This window comes from Chelonoidis abingdonii, chromosome 2 (genome assembly GCF_003597395.2).
Source record: "Chelonoidis abingdonii isolate Lonesome George chromosome 2, CheloAbing_2.0, whole genome shotgun sequence".
NCBI lineage: Eukaryota > Metazoa > Chordata > Testudines > Testudinidae > Chelonoidis > Chelonoidis abingdonii.
The window spans coordinates 129254499-129272949 of NC_133770.1; the positions used below are offsets into that span (position 1 = coordinate 129254499).

An 18451-nucleotide genomic window follows, 5' to 3' on the forward strand; every position below is an offset into this window, starting at 1 on the left:
CCAGAATCACTTGGTTCCTGGGACTTTTTTATGATATTAACTGGATGTGACCTAAGGCTGGTCTACACTGGAGGGGGTATCGATCTAAGATACGCAACTTCAGCTACGTGAATAGCGTAGCTGAAGTCGAAGTATCTTAGATCAATTTACCTCAGGTCCTCACGGCACGAGATCAATGTCTGTGGCTCCCTGTGTCAACTCCGCTGCCACCGCTCGCTCCGGTGGAGTCCCGGAGTTGACGGGAGTGCATTCGGGGATCAATACATCGCGAATAGATGAGACGCGATATATCGATCCCCGAAAAATTGATCGCTACCAGCCGATACGGCGGGTAGTCTGGATGTACCCCTAGTTACAATGTCATTCTCCCAGCAGACACAAACTTAGGAACATTTCCTTCCTGGGCTTTAGTTAAATCCAGAACCAGCTCTGAGGCAGCTGATAAATTTTCAGTCATAGGTTGACAGACTTCTTCTGTCTACTTCACAGACAAAGAATTGGAGAAAAACTTCTCCTCAGCAGACGTGCTGCTATTCTCAATAGACAAACAATTGGAGATATCGTTTCTCTTGTCCCAGCACCCATGGCTGATTTCAGACGTATACTTGGAAAGTGAGACAGCTTCCTTTACAGGCAAGTTGCCACTTCCAACAGATAAACTGCTATTCTCCACAGATAGTCTCATTACACCAAGCTACTGTAAATAAATGACTTCTACCTTGTCCGGGCTTACATTCACAAACTTCACTTGCCAACAGTCCTTCACCCACTAAAAAAAATTTACCCTTTTGTTCCTCAATTAGGGCTTTAACCTGATCATCAACTTTAATCTGCTCTAGAGAAACATTTTCCTGATCAATGAGTTCTCTCTGTGCTTCATCTAATTCCAGATTTACTTCTGTGATAGTAAACAGACATTCAGAAACTTAATTTACATATAAACTGCTTTTTTGTACAAACAGCTATTTTCCACCTCCCCAAGGTTAGAGAGACACTCTCCCTAGTCATAGCATAATTGGTTAAACACAGACAACTGATTAGAGTCATACAACATACCAGCATTGTTATAAACTGGACTTCCAAGAGGATACAGTTTCTGCTGTCCTTCCATTGCTTTTTTTATTTGGATCTTAAGTCTGGCAGTTTCTTGTTGCATCTAGTAAGCCATCTCCTCAGCAACTAACCGTTCCATTTACCTCTAGTAAGTTTTTTTGGCTCTCTCTTCAGCTTGCTTGGCTCTCTTTGCAGCTTCTTTTTCTAGCTGGGCCAAGGCTTTCTTCTCTTGCATTCTAAGTTCTGCCAGTCTTTGTTCATGTTCAAGACACAGACTTTCTCTTGGGACTTGTAGTTTGATTGCTTCTGCTGATGCCATCTGGCTCATGGTCACTGATCTTTAACCTTTAAAACTCTCAATATCAGATTTCAAAAGCATGGGGTTCTGTTCCAAAGCTTAATTAACCTGATTCTGTGGATTCTGCTGACTATGCCACTGTAACCATGCCTTCGTGGGTCACATCTCAGAATATCAAATTCAGGACAAACTGCTGAGAAGTAAGGCAGACACCCCAAAATTGGTGGTTATTCTCCCATAAGATATACCAAACCAGCAACAAAAGTAAACTTCTGTTTCACCACACTGGCTAACCAGAAGTCAGAATAGCAGTTCTGTTAGGTATTCCAGTCCTTGTATCACTACCAGAAACAGTAGACTTAAAGATGAAGGGTTCCAATTTCATCAAATAAAGGTTCTTCTGATCCCAAAGGACCAGCCACACATCCAGGTCAATATACAAGTCAGATCTTACCCAATAATCCCGCTGTTACCAATCCTTTAGTATCTAAAATCTAAAGGTTTATTTATTTAAAAAACAAAGAAAGAAAGGTGAGAGTTAAAGTTGGCTAAAGGAATCGAATACATACAATAATTGCAAAGTTCTTGGATCAGGCTTGTAGCAGTGATGGAATAAACATCTGGCTTAAGTCAAGTCTCTGGTTGCTTACAAATCAATGGAAGGTCCTCAGTCCTTTGGTTAGAATGGTCCCATTAGTAAAAGTTCATAGTCCAAAGGAAGGAGGCAAAATGGAGGTGTTTCCCAGGCCTTTTATAGCTTCTGCCATGTGGAGGGAAATCTGCTGTTTCAAACAAAGCCCTCAGCACAGCTAGTGGAAAATTACAGGCTGCAAGATGGTGTTTGGAGTCCCATGGGCAAGTCACATGTCTATGCATGATTTTGCTTAGTCATCGTAGGAAAATCCATTATGTGTAGATAGGCATCTTCCATGGTCCATTGTGAGTTAAGTGTTCCTTAATGGGCCACTTAATTTGAACAGTCCCTTTATGATGTGCAGGCTAAATAGCTTATGGTCATTACCCCAGAAGCAAACATGTTTGAAATACAGGCATAGAGCCCATGCTCATAATTTCAAATACAAAAATGATATATGCATACAAATAGAATAATCATATTCAGCAAATCTTAACCTTTCCATAGACACCTTACTTGACATCATTTGTACAAGATTTGTTGCAATTCTATAACAGTTGTAGCAACAGTGATCTACATGGTTATATTTAATCCGATAACGTCACACCCTCCCCTTGCAAAGTCCCATGAGGTAGCCTTAATTCCAGAGCACCCAGCACAGTCACCCTCAAAGCTCCTCAAAGTCCTTGTTTATTTCCACTATTCAAAGTTGATGGTACTGAGCTCAGGTACCTCGGATGAGATGTAGCCTCTGCAAAAACAATACAGCCTGGTGGTTTGAGATGGTTATAACTATAGGGCTATGCCCAGTGCTGTGCACCTCAGATTTTAGACCTGCAAAACTGAAATTCATTTCAAAGATGGTTTATCAGTCTGCAGTTGCAGCCTCAGAACTGTGGATTACCAGGCTTACACATGTAAACTGTGAAGGTCTTCCCTGGGTTAATTCCTTTCCCTAAGGAGAAACGCACACAAAAACTCAAGAATCTTATGGAGGGTATAGACCTGGCCTAGTATCAAGTTTGGGTAGTCTTTGATGTCAGTGTGGAAGGGACTGCTACTTCAGAGGTGGATTTCCACAGGGGTGGTCTTAGCTGTAGGCGGTTGGATTATAGGTCCAGAAGAAGCTCCAGGAGCTTCCATATAGCAAGGAGAGTTTCACTGGTAGAAGATAGAAGCATCATAACAAAATTCAAAATATGCTAAAGCCTCTTTCGAGTCTGTCTCATCCCTCATGGCTTTCCTCTAAAGGACAGACGGGAAAAGCTTTCTCTTTGAAATCCATCCTTCGTATCTATGACTGCCTTCAAGGGAGCTCAGTACCCCTGTTGTCAGGACACTTGGCCTCACCACTAGCATAAGGCAAAGGCTCTTAAGCTCTTTTTTTCCAAGCATTAAAATTTGAAGTGCTTTGGAGAGGTTGTGGACAGCCTGCCAACTCTATCTCAAGATCAGACTCTTTGAGGCGTTTAGCCCCAGTGATTCCCTCACTCTCCACCAGTCATCACTGAAACGTGGTTCCTGAGCACTATTTAGCTGGACAATACATTCGGATTTTTTAAAAATAAAAACAACTCTCCAGTTCTCCCCAGCCCTGCAATTTCTTTAGATACCTCAATATCAGGAAGTGATGTTGCAGGAAATAAATCTTTCCTAGTAAAGACAGCCATCAGGCCTATGACACTGCGCAAAAGAAATAAGGGGCCTTAATCTAGTTACTTCCTGATCGTCAAAAAGGCAGGAGGGCACTGGTCAATCTTAGATATTGGGGAACTGAACTAGGATGTAGAAAAAATTAAAAAGTCAAGACAATCATTTTGGGAGCCAGCACTCCCCTTTTCTTTTCTTTTTTAAGAAAGTCAATGTGGACTTTGGACTTTCAGGCACACACATGCAAATAGACTTCCAGTGCTTGGCAAGCATTTCGGATCGTCAGTTTTTGGTTTTTTTCCCTTTTTTGTCTAATGTTTTGTTTTCATGAGGTACTAGGAAGCACTCATATCCTACTTGTCAAGGCTGTAAATCCACGTTTCCTTACTCAGATGATTGATGGGCAGCATTTGGGAGAGATTAAAAAGATCAGTTATGTCACCATCGAGGTGCTGAAGTCATTAGGTTTCATAATAAACTTCCCAAAGTCCTAATTTATTACTATTAGACATTAGGTATGTCTAGTAGAGGTTTGTACTCAAAACTGTAATCTTTGCTGCCCTGGCATAGAATCCAATATATCTCCATTCTGGCAGAAAGAATAAACAAGAGACAGCAGGTGACAGCTTAGGCCATGCTATGAACATTGAGACTGTTGGCCATAACAGGGCTGACTTCATTGTTCCCATGATACATTTCCAAATGGGATGGTTTCAGTGGACCTTTTGAGATTCAAATGGAATCAAGTATCAGAGATTCTTTGTGTTGCATCCTAATAAGTCTCAAGGTTTCTCAGGTCTGGTAGCAATCAGGGACAGTCTGCCACTAGGATTGGATTTTCGAAAAACTTCTGATCTATATTGTGGTGACTACGGATGTGTTTGGTCTGAAGAGATCACGCAGAAAGTCTTCACAACCAGGGGGCATGGTCTTTCCAGGAGTAGCTGCTGCACATAGTAGGTTCTGGAGATGAGGCTGTCCTGTACGTTCTGAGGACTTTTAAGATACCAGGTCTCTGAAATGTCCCGAGTCAAAGGACAATTAGGCCACCATGTTTTATAAGAAGGGAGGTAGCAATCATACCCCTGTGTGAGAAACTCCTGCAGCTGCATGAGTAGACTCGGTCCCACACATCTTTCCGAGTTGCCATGCACTTGGCAGAGAAGGAGAACACAATCTCAGACACTGAGTGAATCCATTATAGTTCCTTGTAAGAAATGCACAGATTAGCAAGTGGCAGATCAGAATTTCTTCTGGTGGGGCAAACTGCAAGTGTCTGTCTGACACCAGACTGAATGAGAAACTTCCAGTGCTCTGCTTCTAGCACTGAGAAAAGACCTGTAGCCCACAGCACTAGCTTAAAGGTATTTTATGTAGCTGTAACACAAGAAACCTATAGGCCTCTATCCTGTAATCTAGTTTGAGAAGTTAGCATAAGGCTTTGAGGTCTATGAGCTTTAGCATAAGTGAGTTACCCAACAGAAACCTTGAGTTACCAGGGAACTGGAAATATTATGTTACAGGAATTTTTGTATAAAATGATACCAGGTAACTGCAGGAATATGAACTAATACCAGCTTTTCAACATTTTAGGATAGGAACATCAGTAGGTGTGTAACCACAAATTTGCCTTGGCAAGAAATTGACATATATGATGAGTTGAGATCATTAATATACTAACCTATAGAATGAGGATACTCCAACGTTATTAGGGTGAGTAAGTCAGTTATGGACAAAGGAGGCCAGGTGTTTATATGAATATTCATGCTAGTCACAAGGCCCTATAATAGGTGAAACGACCACGTAAGCTTTGAAATCATGACCATCAGACTTGTTTGATATGCCAGAAGCAGGGTTAAACCATCATGGAACACAACCTGTCTCCCACTACTATGTCTCCTTGAGAGGACTGTGACTATATGTAAGGGATGGTGCAGGACACCATTCATACTGCACTCTAACTATGCCTTCATTTGGGTTGAAGCATTTGTGTTTTTAATAATTATGCTACTAATTGTATTTAAATTTTGCTCTGCCCTTAGTATGAGTATTGCTGCTGTGTACATCAGCGTTTCCAACCAGATATTGAACTTAATTCTGTTGTGCCTGGTTCTGGGACTAGAACCTTTTAAAACCCTCACATTTTAATCAGTGACTAAGTGGAAATTTTTAAAATGAATATAATCAGTAAGAGTGGGGGTGGATTTCATGCTGTTTGAACCTTTATACATGTGTTAAGGTGGCTTTGTAAGTTGAGTTGTGTTGTGAAACTAAGTAAAGGTACTTAAAGTTGAATAAGCAGCAACATCATGGCCTGGTGACCCACACTTTGAGGTGGCAAGAGAGCTGATCTTATTTTAGCTGCCAATAGGCCGCAGCAGTTTGGCACCTGACCAGATGTGTGAGTAGACTGGCAGAGTTTAACAGAAGTCCCACAGCTCCTCCAGACTGGAGCCCTGAGCCATACAGGGCTGTGCCAGCTTACCCCTAGCAGCCACAGTGCCCGGTGGGCCCAAGCAGGGTAAATGCCTCTTGAGCTGCTATAGCATGGTAGCCAACAAGGGAAGAGAAGGAAGTAACCCCCATCCTTCTATAGGTTAATTCTGGGCTTGCGTACCTTCTACTAGGCATGGAGCCAGTTTAGCCTTTGGGACTGTTCAGAGTTGAGTAAATGTTATAACCACTTAACTAGGTAAGAGATTTACCATTTTGGAAAGGATGTCCATATTATGCACTAAATATTGTACAGACGTAGAATTCAGCAAGTGAGATAAAGCTTATTAGCTAGGGAATGGGAAAGGGAGTCAGCAGAGACTTCTGGAGACCTAGTGATGGTCACCCTCAACAAGGCGTTAGAGACTTTTGTGAAAAGGAACATTAAGAATTATGAAAGAGACTTGATGCAGTTGAAGGACAGTCAAGCAATTTTTTAGCATCCTAACCCATGGGATGTTGTCAGGTGTCTGAGGAAAAAGGAAGGGAAGGCAGGCTAGAGAATTGAAAGGAATACTGATTTAATGTTTGTTTGTGGCATCTAACATGTTGGCACTTAAGTTAAAAAGGAGAGTGTATCAGCTTAGCAGACACCACAGGCTCTTGAGGAAGAGAGAAAAGTTACTCAGCAGTTAAAAGATCAGCTGCATTCTTCTGCAGGGGAACAGCTGACTCTTTACTGAGAGACATAAATTGGAGAAAAGATTAGAATGAAGTCAGACTCAAACATAGGATGTTTGGGACTGAGTGCATTGTTTGCAGGCTCAGGCTTCTGCTTGCTCAAGGATACTGGAAGGCTACCAGTGGCAGAGCAGAGAAGTTCCCCTGCAGTAGGGGAAGTTAAATGAGGAAGTGGATTATTTTGAAGTGATAGGTCACTCGCAAACAGAACAGTGGGGCCTGAGTACAGCAAAAGTGGAAGAGGAATTAAGTGAACCCAACTTGTTCTTTTGGAGATGGAGACTGATAGCTAAGAGGGAAGTTCTGAGGGGAGTCAAGAGACACGGAGGTGGAGCTCAGTTTGGGGGCAGAGACAGGCTAAAGAGCAGCATCTACTTTCAACCAAGTAAAGTAGTAAAGTAAAGGGGAGACCAATCGATATGTTCCCCTCCTCCCCCAACCAATTTTGTTATGGGATCAGAAGACGCAGTGTCACAGGCATCCACTGCAAGAGAGGCAAGGATTTCTTGACTAAAACCAATAAAAAAAGAAACGGTCCCACCCTAGTGCCGCAGGGCAAGACAAAACTAGGAGCATTATCCTCATCTTTTGAGTTAGGGCCGTCCAGCTTAGGAGAATGCAGCCTCTTCAGGACTCACCAAGGAAGTGGTCACCTGCAGCCACCTGGCCTGCAAAGGATACTGGCAACTTAGTCACAGCGATTACCTACACCCAGACCACACAGGCTTTTCCCCCATCTATTGTGTTTACCCAAACTGTACCCTTTGTACCCACCTCAGCCTTGTCCTGTCACTGAATTGGAATTGTCCTTCACTGATATGGTGATGCTGTCAATGAGGAGTTTGTGCTTAGTTGGGATTATTCCACCAATACTTGCACCTCCAGGAATCATATTTTTGAGGAGCACTCTGGAGATAGCAATTCTCCTGACACCCCATGCCGCACTGCAGTGGTCACAGACATTAAACATTAGATTTGGTGGCCAAACAGGTTGGCCCAGTGGAAAATTCTTCCATTGCTGTGTGCACACAGTGTGTGGAAGAGACAGGTTAAGTATTTATGCTGCCTGAAGATGATTGCATTAAAATCTTATAGCTCACTGTTGACCAAGCATTGTGGAGTACATTACCCTCAGAGTATAGGACAGGACAAAAAGCCTTTAAAGAAATAGTATCCCTGTTGGAACACATTCAGCCCCCAGAGGAGGCTGGGGTAGCAATTTTATCTAACCTAAAGATGAATCTCCTTGCATCAGTTTCATCTGCAAATGCGTGCTGCATGGCTCAGCCACATGTGAGAAGAAGCAATAGGACCCCAATATGTTAGCCTGTTAGTTAATAATTCTCTTCCCCACTTATAGGGAAAGGTTAGTATGCATGCAAATGATCTTACCCCACCTTAAGATAGGCATTGGCATCGTTGGCCAAAGCCCCCTCCCAATGTGGGTTGGTGTTTTGGATCCCCATCGCTGCCAATCAGGATGCATAAACCAACTTAACTGTAAAGGTTGAAGGACCCCCGAGGATACCTCCAGGCCCAGGTCAGGTGGACCTCAATATTCTAGTAAGGAGTTCCTTCTCCATTAATTGTGGAGGAACACTCCTGTACTCCTGTACACCATGAATCCTTCTGGTAACATAGGTTCTGGCAGAAGGAGTTGGAAGAGCCTCATAGCTCTGTGCTGGCTCAGACAGATGTGGTTCTCAACTCCTATTTCAAATGTGAAGGCTAATACTGTCAGGCTGAGGGGCTGGCTCAGCCTAGATAGATAAATATGCTTCAGATGTAGCCGATGAACAAGATTTCTAGGAATTTTGCAGTTTCTGCATTATTCTGTTATCAAGATTATTTGAGAGAAAGAAAAGCTTTCACACCTGGTACTAAATTTCTTAAATGACCCATATTAAAGTTAATTTTAATTTATAAACCGATTTACTGTAACTTTTCACAAAATTCTCTATTCTCATTCTGTATTCAAAGAGTAAGATTTGGGGAGGATACACTGTTTTGTTTTGTTTTTTTAATAAATAATAAAATGGTTGAAACCTTGTGTTAAGGGCAAAACTCCGCCTTCACTATGTAACTGCGACCAGTAATTTCATAACATAGCCTAAGAAAGGGTGACATGCAACAGCCTGTAAGAAGCCTGGCTCACACTCTCCCTAAAAGGCCAAAAGACTTGAGCTATGGAAGTTCTGCTGGATGTAGTCTAGAAAATACAACTCCAGGAGTGGGACACCTACTAGATGAAGTCTTCAAAGAAGCAGAAATACAGGCAATAATTTCCCCTCTTTCTCCTTCTGATCCTCCCGCTCTCATCCACCTGTTCCTGTCTTCATTCTGATTTCTGCCAAAGCTAGTTATGTTCAATCTCATGCCCCCCTGCCACCACTCTAATTATTTTTCCCACCCCAGATAATTTAAATGAGGATTTAAACCTTTGCACAGCTTGTTGGGATTGTCAAAATGTTTCAGCTGATCCCTGAGTATGTGTCTTTGCACAATCGTCCTCAGCCATGTGCTAACACTTATTAGTGTGTTATCAGTTATGTTACTGATATAATTTAGTTGAATAATCTCTTAAAGTGAAAGGTTTTAATATTTTCCTTTAAGACAATTTTTCACAAAGTACACAGTGATTCAGAAATGACCTGGCTGTGTCTACTGTGATGGGGCAAGGCCAGATGGCTACAGTAAAGTACTGAGGAACAGGTATGTTAGCCCCAGGCTAAACAAATCCTTAGTACCATGGTAACCAAATGGCAGTTGCTCCAGGTTAATCAAGGCACCTGGGGCCAATTAAGATCTTTCTAGAAGGCAGTGGAGATAGCTACATTGATTAGAACACCTGCAGTCAATCAAGGCAGGCTAATCAGGGCACTTGGGTTTAAAAAGGAGCTCACTCCAGTCAGGCGGGGAGGAGCCAGAGGAGAAGCGCAGAGAAGCGCGTGTGAGGAGCTGGGAGCAAGAGGCGCAAGTAGCTGAGACTGAGAGGGTGTGAAACTGGAGGATTGAGGAATTATCAGACAATCAAGCATTATCAGACACCGGGTTCCCCCCAAACCTCACAACTCCTGATCAGGCACAGGAGGAGTTGACCCAGACTGTGGGTTCCACCAGAGGGGAAGATCACTTAGGTGAGCAAATCCGCCAATAAGTGCAGGACCCACCAAGGTAAAGGAGGAACTTTGTCACACTACCCTTTATTTCGGATAGATCACCCACAAGCTCTCACTTGATCATTATCAATTTGAGACTAACTTGACTTTTCAGAAACAAATCTTACCCATATAAAATAATTTTAAATGTGTTGCTCTTCTGAAAATTAGTACTTGGCTTTGCAATGATTTGTCTTCTTGCCTTATTTCATAGATGTATGAATCACAAAATGGAACCATAATAGAAAATGACTTAGCTTGCATTCTGAAGACTGCCTTGGGTGTATCAGAGCTTAATGTAACAGTCCTTTTTAAAGCTATAGATGCAGAAGAAAAAGGGGAAATCACATATGGTAAGTAATTGAATGGATTTGAAAATCTCTGCACAATTATGGATTATCAAGGATGTAGCTGCTAACTTTTTTTTTCTTTTGCTTTTGTTTTATAATAGCTAAAACTGTGTCATTGGCAGTGTTTTTGCCAAGTTGCTTAGGGCAAAAGTATGTATCTAAAACATCAAATGCCATAACTAGGTGTTTCAGTTTCAATATTTATTTAATTTCTTTACCTTAGGTTAGGTAATCATGGATGAGCTCTTAGGCAACAGTTGCTCTGTGACTGATTTTCCTCTTGTCCTCTTTTATTTGTGTTACATTGCTCCCTCTATTTTTTACTTTTGTATCTCTTCCCTGTTGTCTTTGAATTCTCATCCGTCTGAGATGTGGGGACACGGGAACTCCCCCCCATCTGTTTGTAGACAGTTCAGGAACAGGAAAAAAGGTTACACTTTTGAATAAATTTGTTGTGAACTATTTGTTCAGCTCTAGTCATAACCGAGATAACCTGGAGAGAACAGTGCAGCAGAGAGGCAGTGTAATCCCGTGGACAGAGCACTGCACTGCGAATCAGGGGACTCAAGTTGTATTCCAGGTTCTACTTGTGACTTGGGCCAAATCACTATCCATTTCCTCTCCCACCTTTTGTCTGTCTTGTCCATTTAGGCTGTAAGGTCTTTGGAGCAGGGAATGTCTCTCGCTATGTGTATGTACATTGCTCAGCATAATAAAGCCCTAATCTTTGTTGGGACCTTCAGGCACTACTTAGGTGAAGAAGAAGAATTAATAATAATAATCAAACAGCCCAACCTACCTGCGACTGATTCAGATATGGTTTGGATCCTGCAAACCTAAGGGCAGCAGCATCCCCCAAATAGAAGTAATTGTGACTTGCACATATTTTTGCTATTCTGATTTCTTAATTAACATCATTTCTTACTGTAATAATTTTTCAAATTTGTTTATTTTAAGAACGTTTTAATTTTAAAATGTATTGCATTGCTACAGAAATGTGGACACTGGAGCAGACTTCATTACATGTCATCAGTCATTAACCTTTAAATAGGAGTAATCAAAGAAAACCCTAATATAGATGGCCACTCAACTAGACTGTTATGCTGCGACCCAGCTGCTGGGTCTCTGGGTGTTTTTAAGCCTGCAGATCCGGAATGGAGCCTAGCCATTGCCCATCACTTGGATCCGCAAGCATAATCTCAGGGCACATACCCACTGTCTGGCATCCCTTCCTGAGAGCTGAACCCATTGTTCAGCTACCTAGATTCCTGGCATCCCCTATCGCTTGAACACTCCCTCACCCAGAACTCTACTGAAAGGTGTGAGCATTCTCGGTTACCTCTTCCAGGGACCACATGGTAGCTATAAAGCATATAAGATACAGACGCTTTGCACAGATTCTAACACTGTTGTTCTTTTATTTACTCACAAGAGCATACAAATCACTTAGAACAAAACAAATAACCTAAATGAAATGCCCCTCCCTAGTGCACACTTCCCTTGGAAGTCCATCCGTGTTAGGAAGGTAAGCAGGATCCCTGGTCTCATCAAGCACCTATTTCTTCTTCTTCCACTTGAGCTGGAGAAAAGAAAAACAGAGAGCAAAAAAAGCAGCTTCTGCTCTTTTTATAACGTTACAGTCCCTCAGTCAAGTGACTCTCTGGTCATCCTTAGCAGGTGACCAGAGTCCCAGCAGGTGACTTTGCTGCCAAGGCAAGTTCTCTCCTGATAAACCAGTTCTCCTGATTGGGAGCCAGTCTGTTTAGAGCTATTCCATTTCAATAAGGAGAACACTTTACGTCAGTGACCCTCATTTCTTGTTCTTTTGCCATGAGCCTCTGAAAGTTCAGTCAAAAATGAAGACAATCAGCCAATAGAGAAGGCAGAGAGGATGCACACTCAAAATAGAATTTACAGTCTGACATTGAGATTATGAACTCTATATATGTCTAACAATTGTTAAATTGTACAGATTCCCCCAAATTGTCACATTTGGATAGAAATATAACAGTGTTAAAATGTACGAAGAGGACAAAATCAACAGCTATCTATAGAACAGATATTATAATAAGGGATATAATATAGGCACTGACTTGTATTAAAATTTTTGCTACTAAACAAACTGATGCCAAACCACTTATCAGACTAAGATGGTCCTGTTCTTTTATCCTCCATTTCAGTTATAAGACTATCCCATGACCCATGAAATAATGAAAAAGAAAATTCCCAAATTATATTTCATCGTTCAACTAGAAAGCATCTAGTTAACACTGAAAAGGTGGGGAATTAGTTGAATACATTTTATTCATAGGCACAGCATTGCTACAGAGGAGAGTGTGATGTGGTATACTAACTAGATGCTTTGTGGACCCCTTCTGGAACCCCCATGGTTCCTTGACTTCAGCAAAGCTTTTGATACGGTCTCCCACAGTATTCTTGCTGGAAAGTTAAGTATGGGCTGGATGAATGGACTGTAAGGTGGATAGAAAGCTGGCTAGATCGTTGGGCTCAACAGGTAGTAATCAATGGTTCCATGTCTAGTTGGCAGCCGGTAATATGTATTTAATATTTTTGTGTGTGCGTTTACATGATTTGAATAGATGATAATTAGTTTAGGCTTTAACATAGGTTGTCAATTTTAAATTTACTTTTAAATAGGCTTATTCTTCTAAAAAAATTCACCTGTATTTAATTTAAAAATCTGAAATTTTTTTGAGATTTTTTTTTTACATAATCAATTTTTATCCACTCTGCTTGAACACTGTAAGAGCATAGTCTCTATATGAATGTACTGTAGCTATGTGTAGTGCTCAGTGTGGAATATCTTCCTGCAGTTGTTGTGAATTTATGTACATTAGTTATGTCAGACAACAGTTTATTATATCAATGGGCATAAAGGGACAAGATACTTCTGCTTATGCATAGAGGCTGTCAACATCAGGAACGGGTGTATTTGCTATCATGTCCGTCTGTCTGATGTTCACCAACCTGGAACACAAAACATGCTTACTGATAGTCTCAGAAGATGTTTTTCCGGAGACCACGAATGGGAGCTGGATGACTTCGTAAACCAGGTTATATTCCAGAAGCGAGGCCATCCATCATAGGACCATTTTGCATCAAACAAATACAAGAAGTGCCAGAAGTATTGGTTCAAGGGCAGTTGTGGCCAGCACTCTGTGGAGAATACATTTCTTGTCCAATTATCAGCACTACTGTTATATGCATTTTTCCCCTCAATTCCCCTCCTGCCAAGAGTCCTGAGGAAAATCAAGCAGGACAAGACAGTGTTATTTGTGGTTACTTCCAGTGGCACCAACGATGACAACAATATTCCAGTAACTCGTGATCCCGACGGACTAGTCACTTACCCCAGGTCAATTATGCTTTACATCTCATACCAAAGACAATGGTATGTAGACAATCCTATAGTAAACTATATGAAAGTTTATTAAACAGGAAAAAGAAATGAGAGAGATTTACAAGGTTAAAGCAAGCAACTATAGAGATATGAATGAGTTACAGCCATAGGTTTCAGAAGGTAATAGGGGCTTCCATAATCAACAAGCCCTCTTTGTCCTTTAGAGCTAACCCAGGCTACGCAGCTGGGGAACTCTTGCTTATCTCTAGAAATACCTTGCGCTGCCTGCCCCACTCCAAGTCCAAGTAACATAGAGATCCTTGTTTGTTTTAAATATCAGAGGGGTAGCCGTGTTAGTCTGGATCCGTAAAAGTGGCAAAGAGTTCTGTAGCACCTTATAGACTAACAAACGTATCGTAGCATGAGCTTTTGTGGGTGAATACCCACTTCGTCGGATGCATGTAGTGGAAATTTCCAGAGGCAGGTATAAATATGCAAGCAAAAATCAGGCTAGAGATAACGAGGTTAGTTCAATCAGGGAGGATGAGGCCCTCTTCTAGCAGTTGAGATGTGAACACCAAGGGAGGAGAAACTGCTTTTGTAGCTGGCTAGCCATTCACAGTCTTTGTTTAATCCTGAGCTGATGGTGTCAAATCTGCCAGATGAACTGAGCTCAGCAGTTTCTCTTTGAAGTCTGGTCCTGAAGTTTTTTGCTGGAGAATGGTACTTTAAATCTGCTATTGTGTGTTCCTGGGAGATTGAAGTGTTCTCCTACAGTTTTTGTATATTTCCATTCCTAATATCTGATTTGTGTACATTTATCCTTTTAAGTAGGACTGTCCAGTTTGGCGATGTACATAGCAGGGCATTGCTGCACATGATGGTGTTATATACATTGGGTGACGTGCAGATGAATGAACCGGTGATGATGTGGCTGATCTGTATTAGGTCCTGTGATGGTGTCGCTGGTGTAGATATGTGGGCAGAGTTGGCATCGAGGTTTGTTGCATGGATTGGTTCCTGAGTTAGATTACTATGGTGCGTTTGTAGTTGCTGGTGAGAATATGCCTCAGGTTGGCGGGTTGTCTGTTGGCGAGGACTGGCCTGCCTCCCAAGGCCTTGAAAGTGAGGGATGATTGTCCAGGATAGGTTGTAGATCCCTGATGATGTGTTGGAGAGTTTTAGCTGGGACTGTATATGATGGCCAGTGAAGTTCTGTGGTTTCTTTCTTGGACTTGTCTTGCAGTAGGGCTTCTGGGTACACGTCTGGCTCTGTTGCTGTTTCCTTATTTCTTTGTGTGGAGGGTACCTGTAGTTTTGAGAATGCTTTGTGAAGATTTTACAGGTGTTGGTCTCTGTCTGAGGGGTTGGAGCAGATGCGGTTGTACCTCAGTGCTTGGCTATAGACAATGGATCGTGTGGTGTGTCTGGGATGGAAGCTGGAGGCATGAAGGTAGTTATAGCGGTCGGTGGGTTTTCGGTATAGGGTGGTGTTAATGTGACCATCACTGATTTGCACCATGGTGTCTAGGAAGTGTACCTCCCATGTAGATTGGTCCATGCTAAAGCTGATGGTGGGGTGGAAGCTGTTGAAATCATGGTGGAATTTTTCCAGAGTTTCCTTCCCATGGGTCCAGATGATGAAGAAGTCATCAATGTAGCATAGGCAGAGAAGGGGCGTGAGTGGACGAGAGCTGAGGAAGTGTTGTTCCAAGTCAGTCATAAAAATGTTGGCATATTGTGGGGCCATGCGAGAGCCCATAGCGATGCCACTGGTCTGGAGGTAGATATTGTCATCAAATTTGAAATAATTATGTGTGAGGATAAAGTCACAGAGCTCAGCAACCAATTGTGTTGTGGCATCATCAAGGTTACTGTTCCTGACAGCTTGTATTCCTCTGTATGTGGAATGTTTGTGTAGAGAGCCTCTACGTCCATGGTGGCTAGGATGGTGTTTTCTGGAAGGTCACCAATGCATTGTAGTTTTCTCAGGAAATCAGTGATGTCACAGAGATAGCTGGGAGTGCTGGTGGCGTAGGGTCTGAGTAGAGAGTCCACATATCTGGACAGTCCTTCAGTGAGCGTGCCAATGCCCGAGATGATGGGGTGACCAGGATTTCCGGATTTGTGGATCTTGGGTAGTAGATACAATAACCCCGGTCAGGGATCTAAGGGTATGTTGATTTGTTCCTGTGTTAGTGTAGGGAGTGTCCCGAGTAGATGGTGCAGTTTCTCAGTGTATTCTTCAGTGGGATCTGAGGAAGTGGCCTGTAGAATTTGGTATTGGAGAGTTGTCTGGCAGCCTCCTTTTGGTAGTCAGACCTATTCATGATGATGACAGCACCTCCTTTATCAGCCTCTTTGTTTTAGTGTTTATCCATCTCCTGCCAAGTGCTACGAGCTGCAAACTCTGGTAATTGGGTCACAGAGAGGAGAGCACAAGAATAAGAGTCTTTAGTCCTTTTGTTGATGATTTCTCAATCCAGATATGTGGAGTTTCCCATTGTAAGATCTACCTGTAGCCTGTCTGGTAATCAACCAGTCTCCTCTTTCAGGGCAGGGGGTAACAATTTTTGTAGTAGAGCAGCTCTTCACACTACTTAAGGGTATGTCTACACAATGAAATTAAGTTGAACTTATAGAAGTGAGTTTTTTAGAAATCGTTTTAATACAGTCGATTGTGTGTGTCCCCACATAAAATGCTCTAAGTGCATTAAGTCGGCGGACTGCGTCCACAGTACCGAGGCTAGCATCGACTTACGGAGTGTTGCACTGTGGGTAGCTGTGGATAGCTATCCCAGAGTTCCCACAGTCTCTGCCGCCCATTGGAATTCTGGGTTGAGATCCTGATGCCTGATGGGGCAAAAACAGTGTCATGGGTGGTTCTGGGTACATGTCTTCAGGCCCTCCCTCCCTCCATGAAAGCAACGGCAGACAGTCGTTTCGCGCCATTTTTCCTGAGTTACCTGTGCAGACACCATATCACGGTAAGCACGGAGCCCACTCAGCTCACCATCACCGTATGTCTCCTGAGTGCTGGCAGACATGGTACTGCATTGCTACACAGTAGCAGCTCATTGCCTTTTGGCAGCAGACGGTGCATTATGATTGGTAGCCATCGTCATCGTACTCCTGGGTACTCTTCTAGCCGACCTCTGTGAGGTCGGTCAGGGGCGCCTGGGCAGACATGGGAGTGACTCAGCCAGATCGTTCCCTTTTCAAGTTTCATCTCATGGAGACTCAGTCCTGCCAGCAGTCACGCTGCACTGTTTTCTAGTGAGCACCCAGGAGATGATGATGGCTAGCAATCATAATGCACCATCTTCTGTTGAGCACCCAGGAGATGACGATGGCTAGCAGTCGTACTGCACCGTCTGCTGCCAGCCTAAGATGTATAAGACAGATGGAGTGGATCAAAAAAAGAAATAGACCAGATTTATTTTGTATTCATTTACTCCCACCTCTCTCCCTCCCTCCCTCTGTGAAATCAACGGCCTACTAAACCCAGGGTTTTGAGTTCAGTCCTTGAGGGGGCCATTCTGTGTGACAGTTGTTTTGTGTTTCTCCTTGATGCAAAGCCACCCCCTTTGTTGATTTTAATTCTCTGTAAGCCAACCCTGTAAGCCATATCATCAGTCACCCTTGCCTCCGTAAGAGCAGTGGCAATCGTTTCACACCTTTTTCCAGCACAGACGCCATAGCACTGGGAACGTGGAGCCTGCCCAGATCACTGCAGCAATTATGAGCACTGTAAACACCACATGCATTATCTAGCAGGATATGCAGAACCAGAACTTGCAAAAGTGAAACCGGGCAAGGAGGCGATGGCAGCGCAGTGACGAAAGTGATGAGGACATGGACGTTTCACAAAGTACAGGCCCTGGCATTGTGCACATCATGGTGTTAATTGGGCAGGTTCATGGCGTGGAACGCCAATTCTGGGCCCAGGAAACAAGCACAGACTGCATAGTGTTGCAGGTCTGGGATGATTTCCAGTAGCTCTGAAACTTTCACATGCATAAGGACACTTTCATGGAACTTTGACTTGTGTTCCCCTGCCTTGAAGTGCCAGGATACCAAGATGAGAGCAGCCCTCACAGTTGAGAAGCAAGTGGCGATAGCCCTGTGGAAGCTTGCAACGCCAGACAGCTACCGGTCATTCGAGCATCAATTTGGAGTGGGCAAATGTACTGTGGGGCCTGCTGTGATCCAAGTAGCCAGTGCAATCAAACAGCTGCTGATATCAAGGGTTGTGACTCTGGGAACTGTGCGGGCTATAGTGGATGGTTTTGTCACAGTGGGATTCCCAGTGGGGCGATAGATGGAACCTATATCCCTATCTTGGCACCGGAGCACCAAGCCATCGAGTACATAAACCACAAGAGGTACTTTTCAATGGTGCTGCAATCACTGGTGGAACACAAGGGACATTTCAGCAACATCAGCGTGGGATGACCGGGAAAGGTACATGACGCTCGTATCTTCAGGAACTCTGGTCTGTTTCAAAAGCTGCAGGAAGGGACTTTCTTCCCAGACCAGAAAATAACCATTGGGGATGTTGAAATGCCTATAGTTATCCTTGGAGACCCAGCCTACCCCTTAATGCCATGGCTCATGAAACCATACACAGGCAGCCTAGATAGTAGTCAGGAGCTGTTCAACTATAGGCTGAGCAGGTGCAGAATGGTGGTAGAATGAGCATTTGGACGTTTAAAAATGTGCTGGTGCAGTTTTATGACTCGGATAGACCTCAGCGAAACCAATCTTCCCATT

At 43.0% G+C, this 18451-nt stretch overlaps 1 protein-coding gene across 3 annotated transcripts in view; it reads left to right on the forward strand.

Annotated features, from left to right (window-relative positions):
- Nucleotides 1-18451, forward strand: part of LPCAT1 (lysophosphatidylcholine acyltransferase 1) — a 212434-nt gene that overhangs the window by 149302 nt on the left and 44681 nt on the right. For all 3 annotated transcript variants that reach the window (XM_032766723.2, XM_032766721.2, XM_032766722.2), the window contains exon 13: nt 10182-10320. In XM_032766723.2, coding sequence (XP_032622614.1) covers nt 10182-10320 — 139 coding nt within the window. The remainder of the gene's footprint in view (nt 1-10181; nt 10321-18451) is intronic.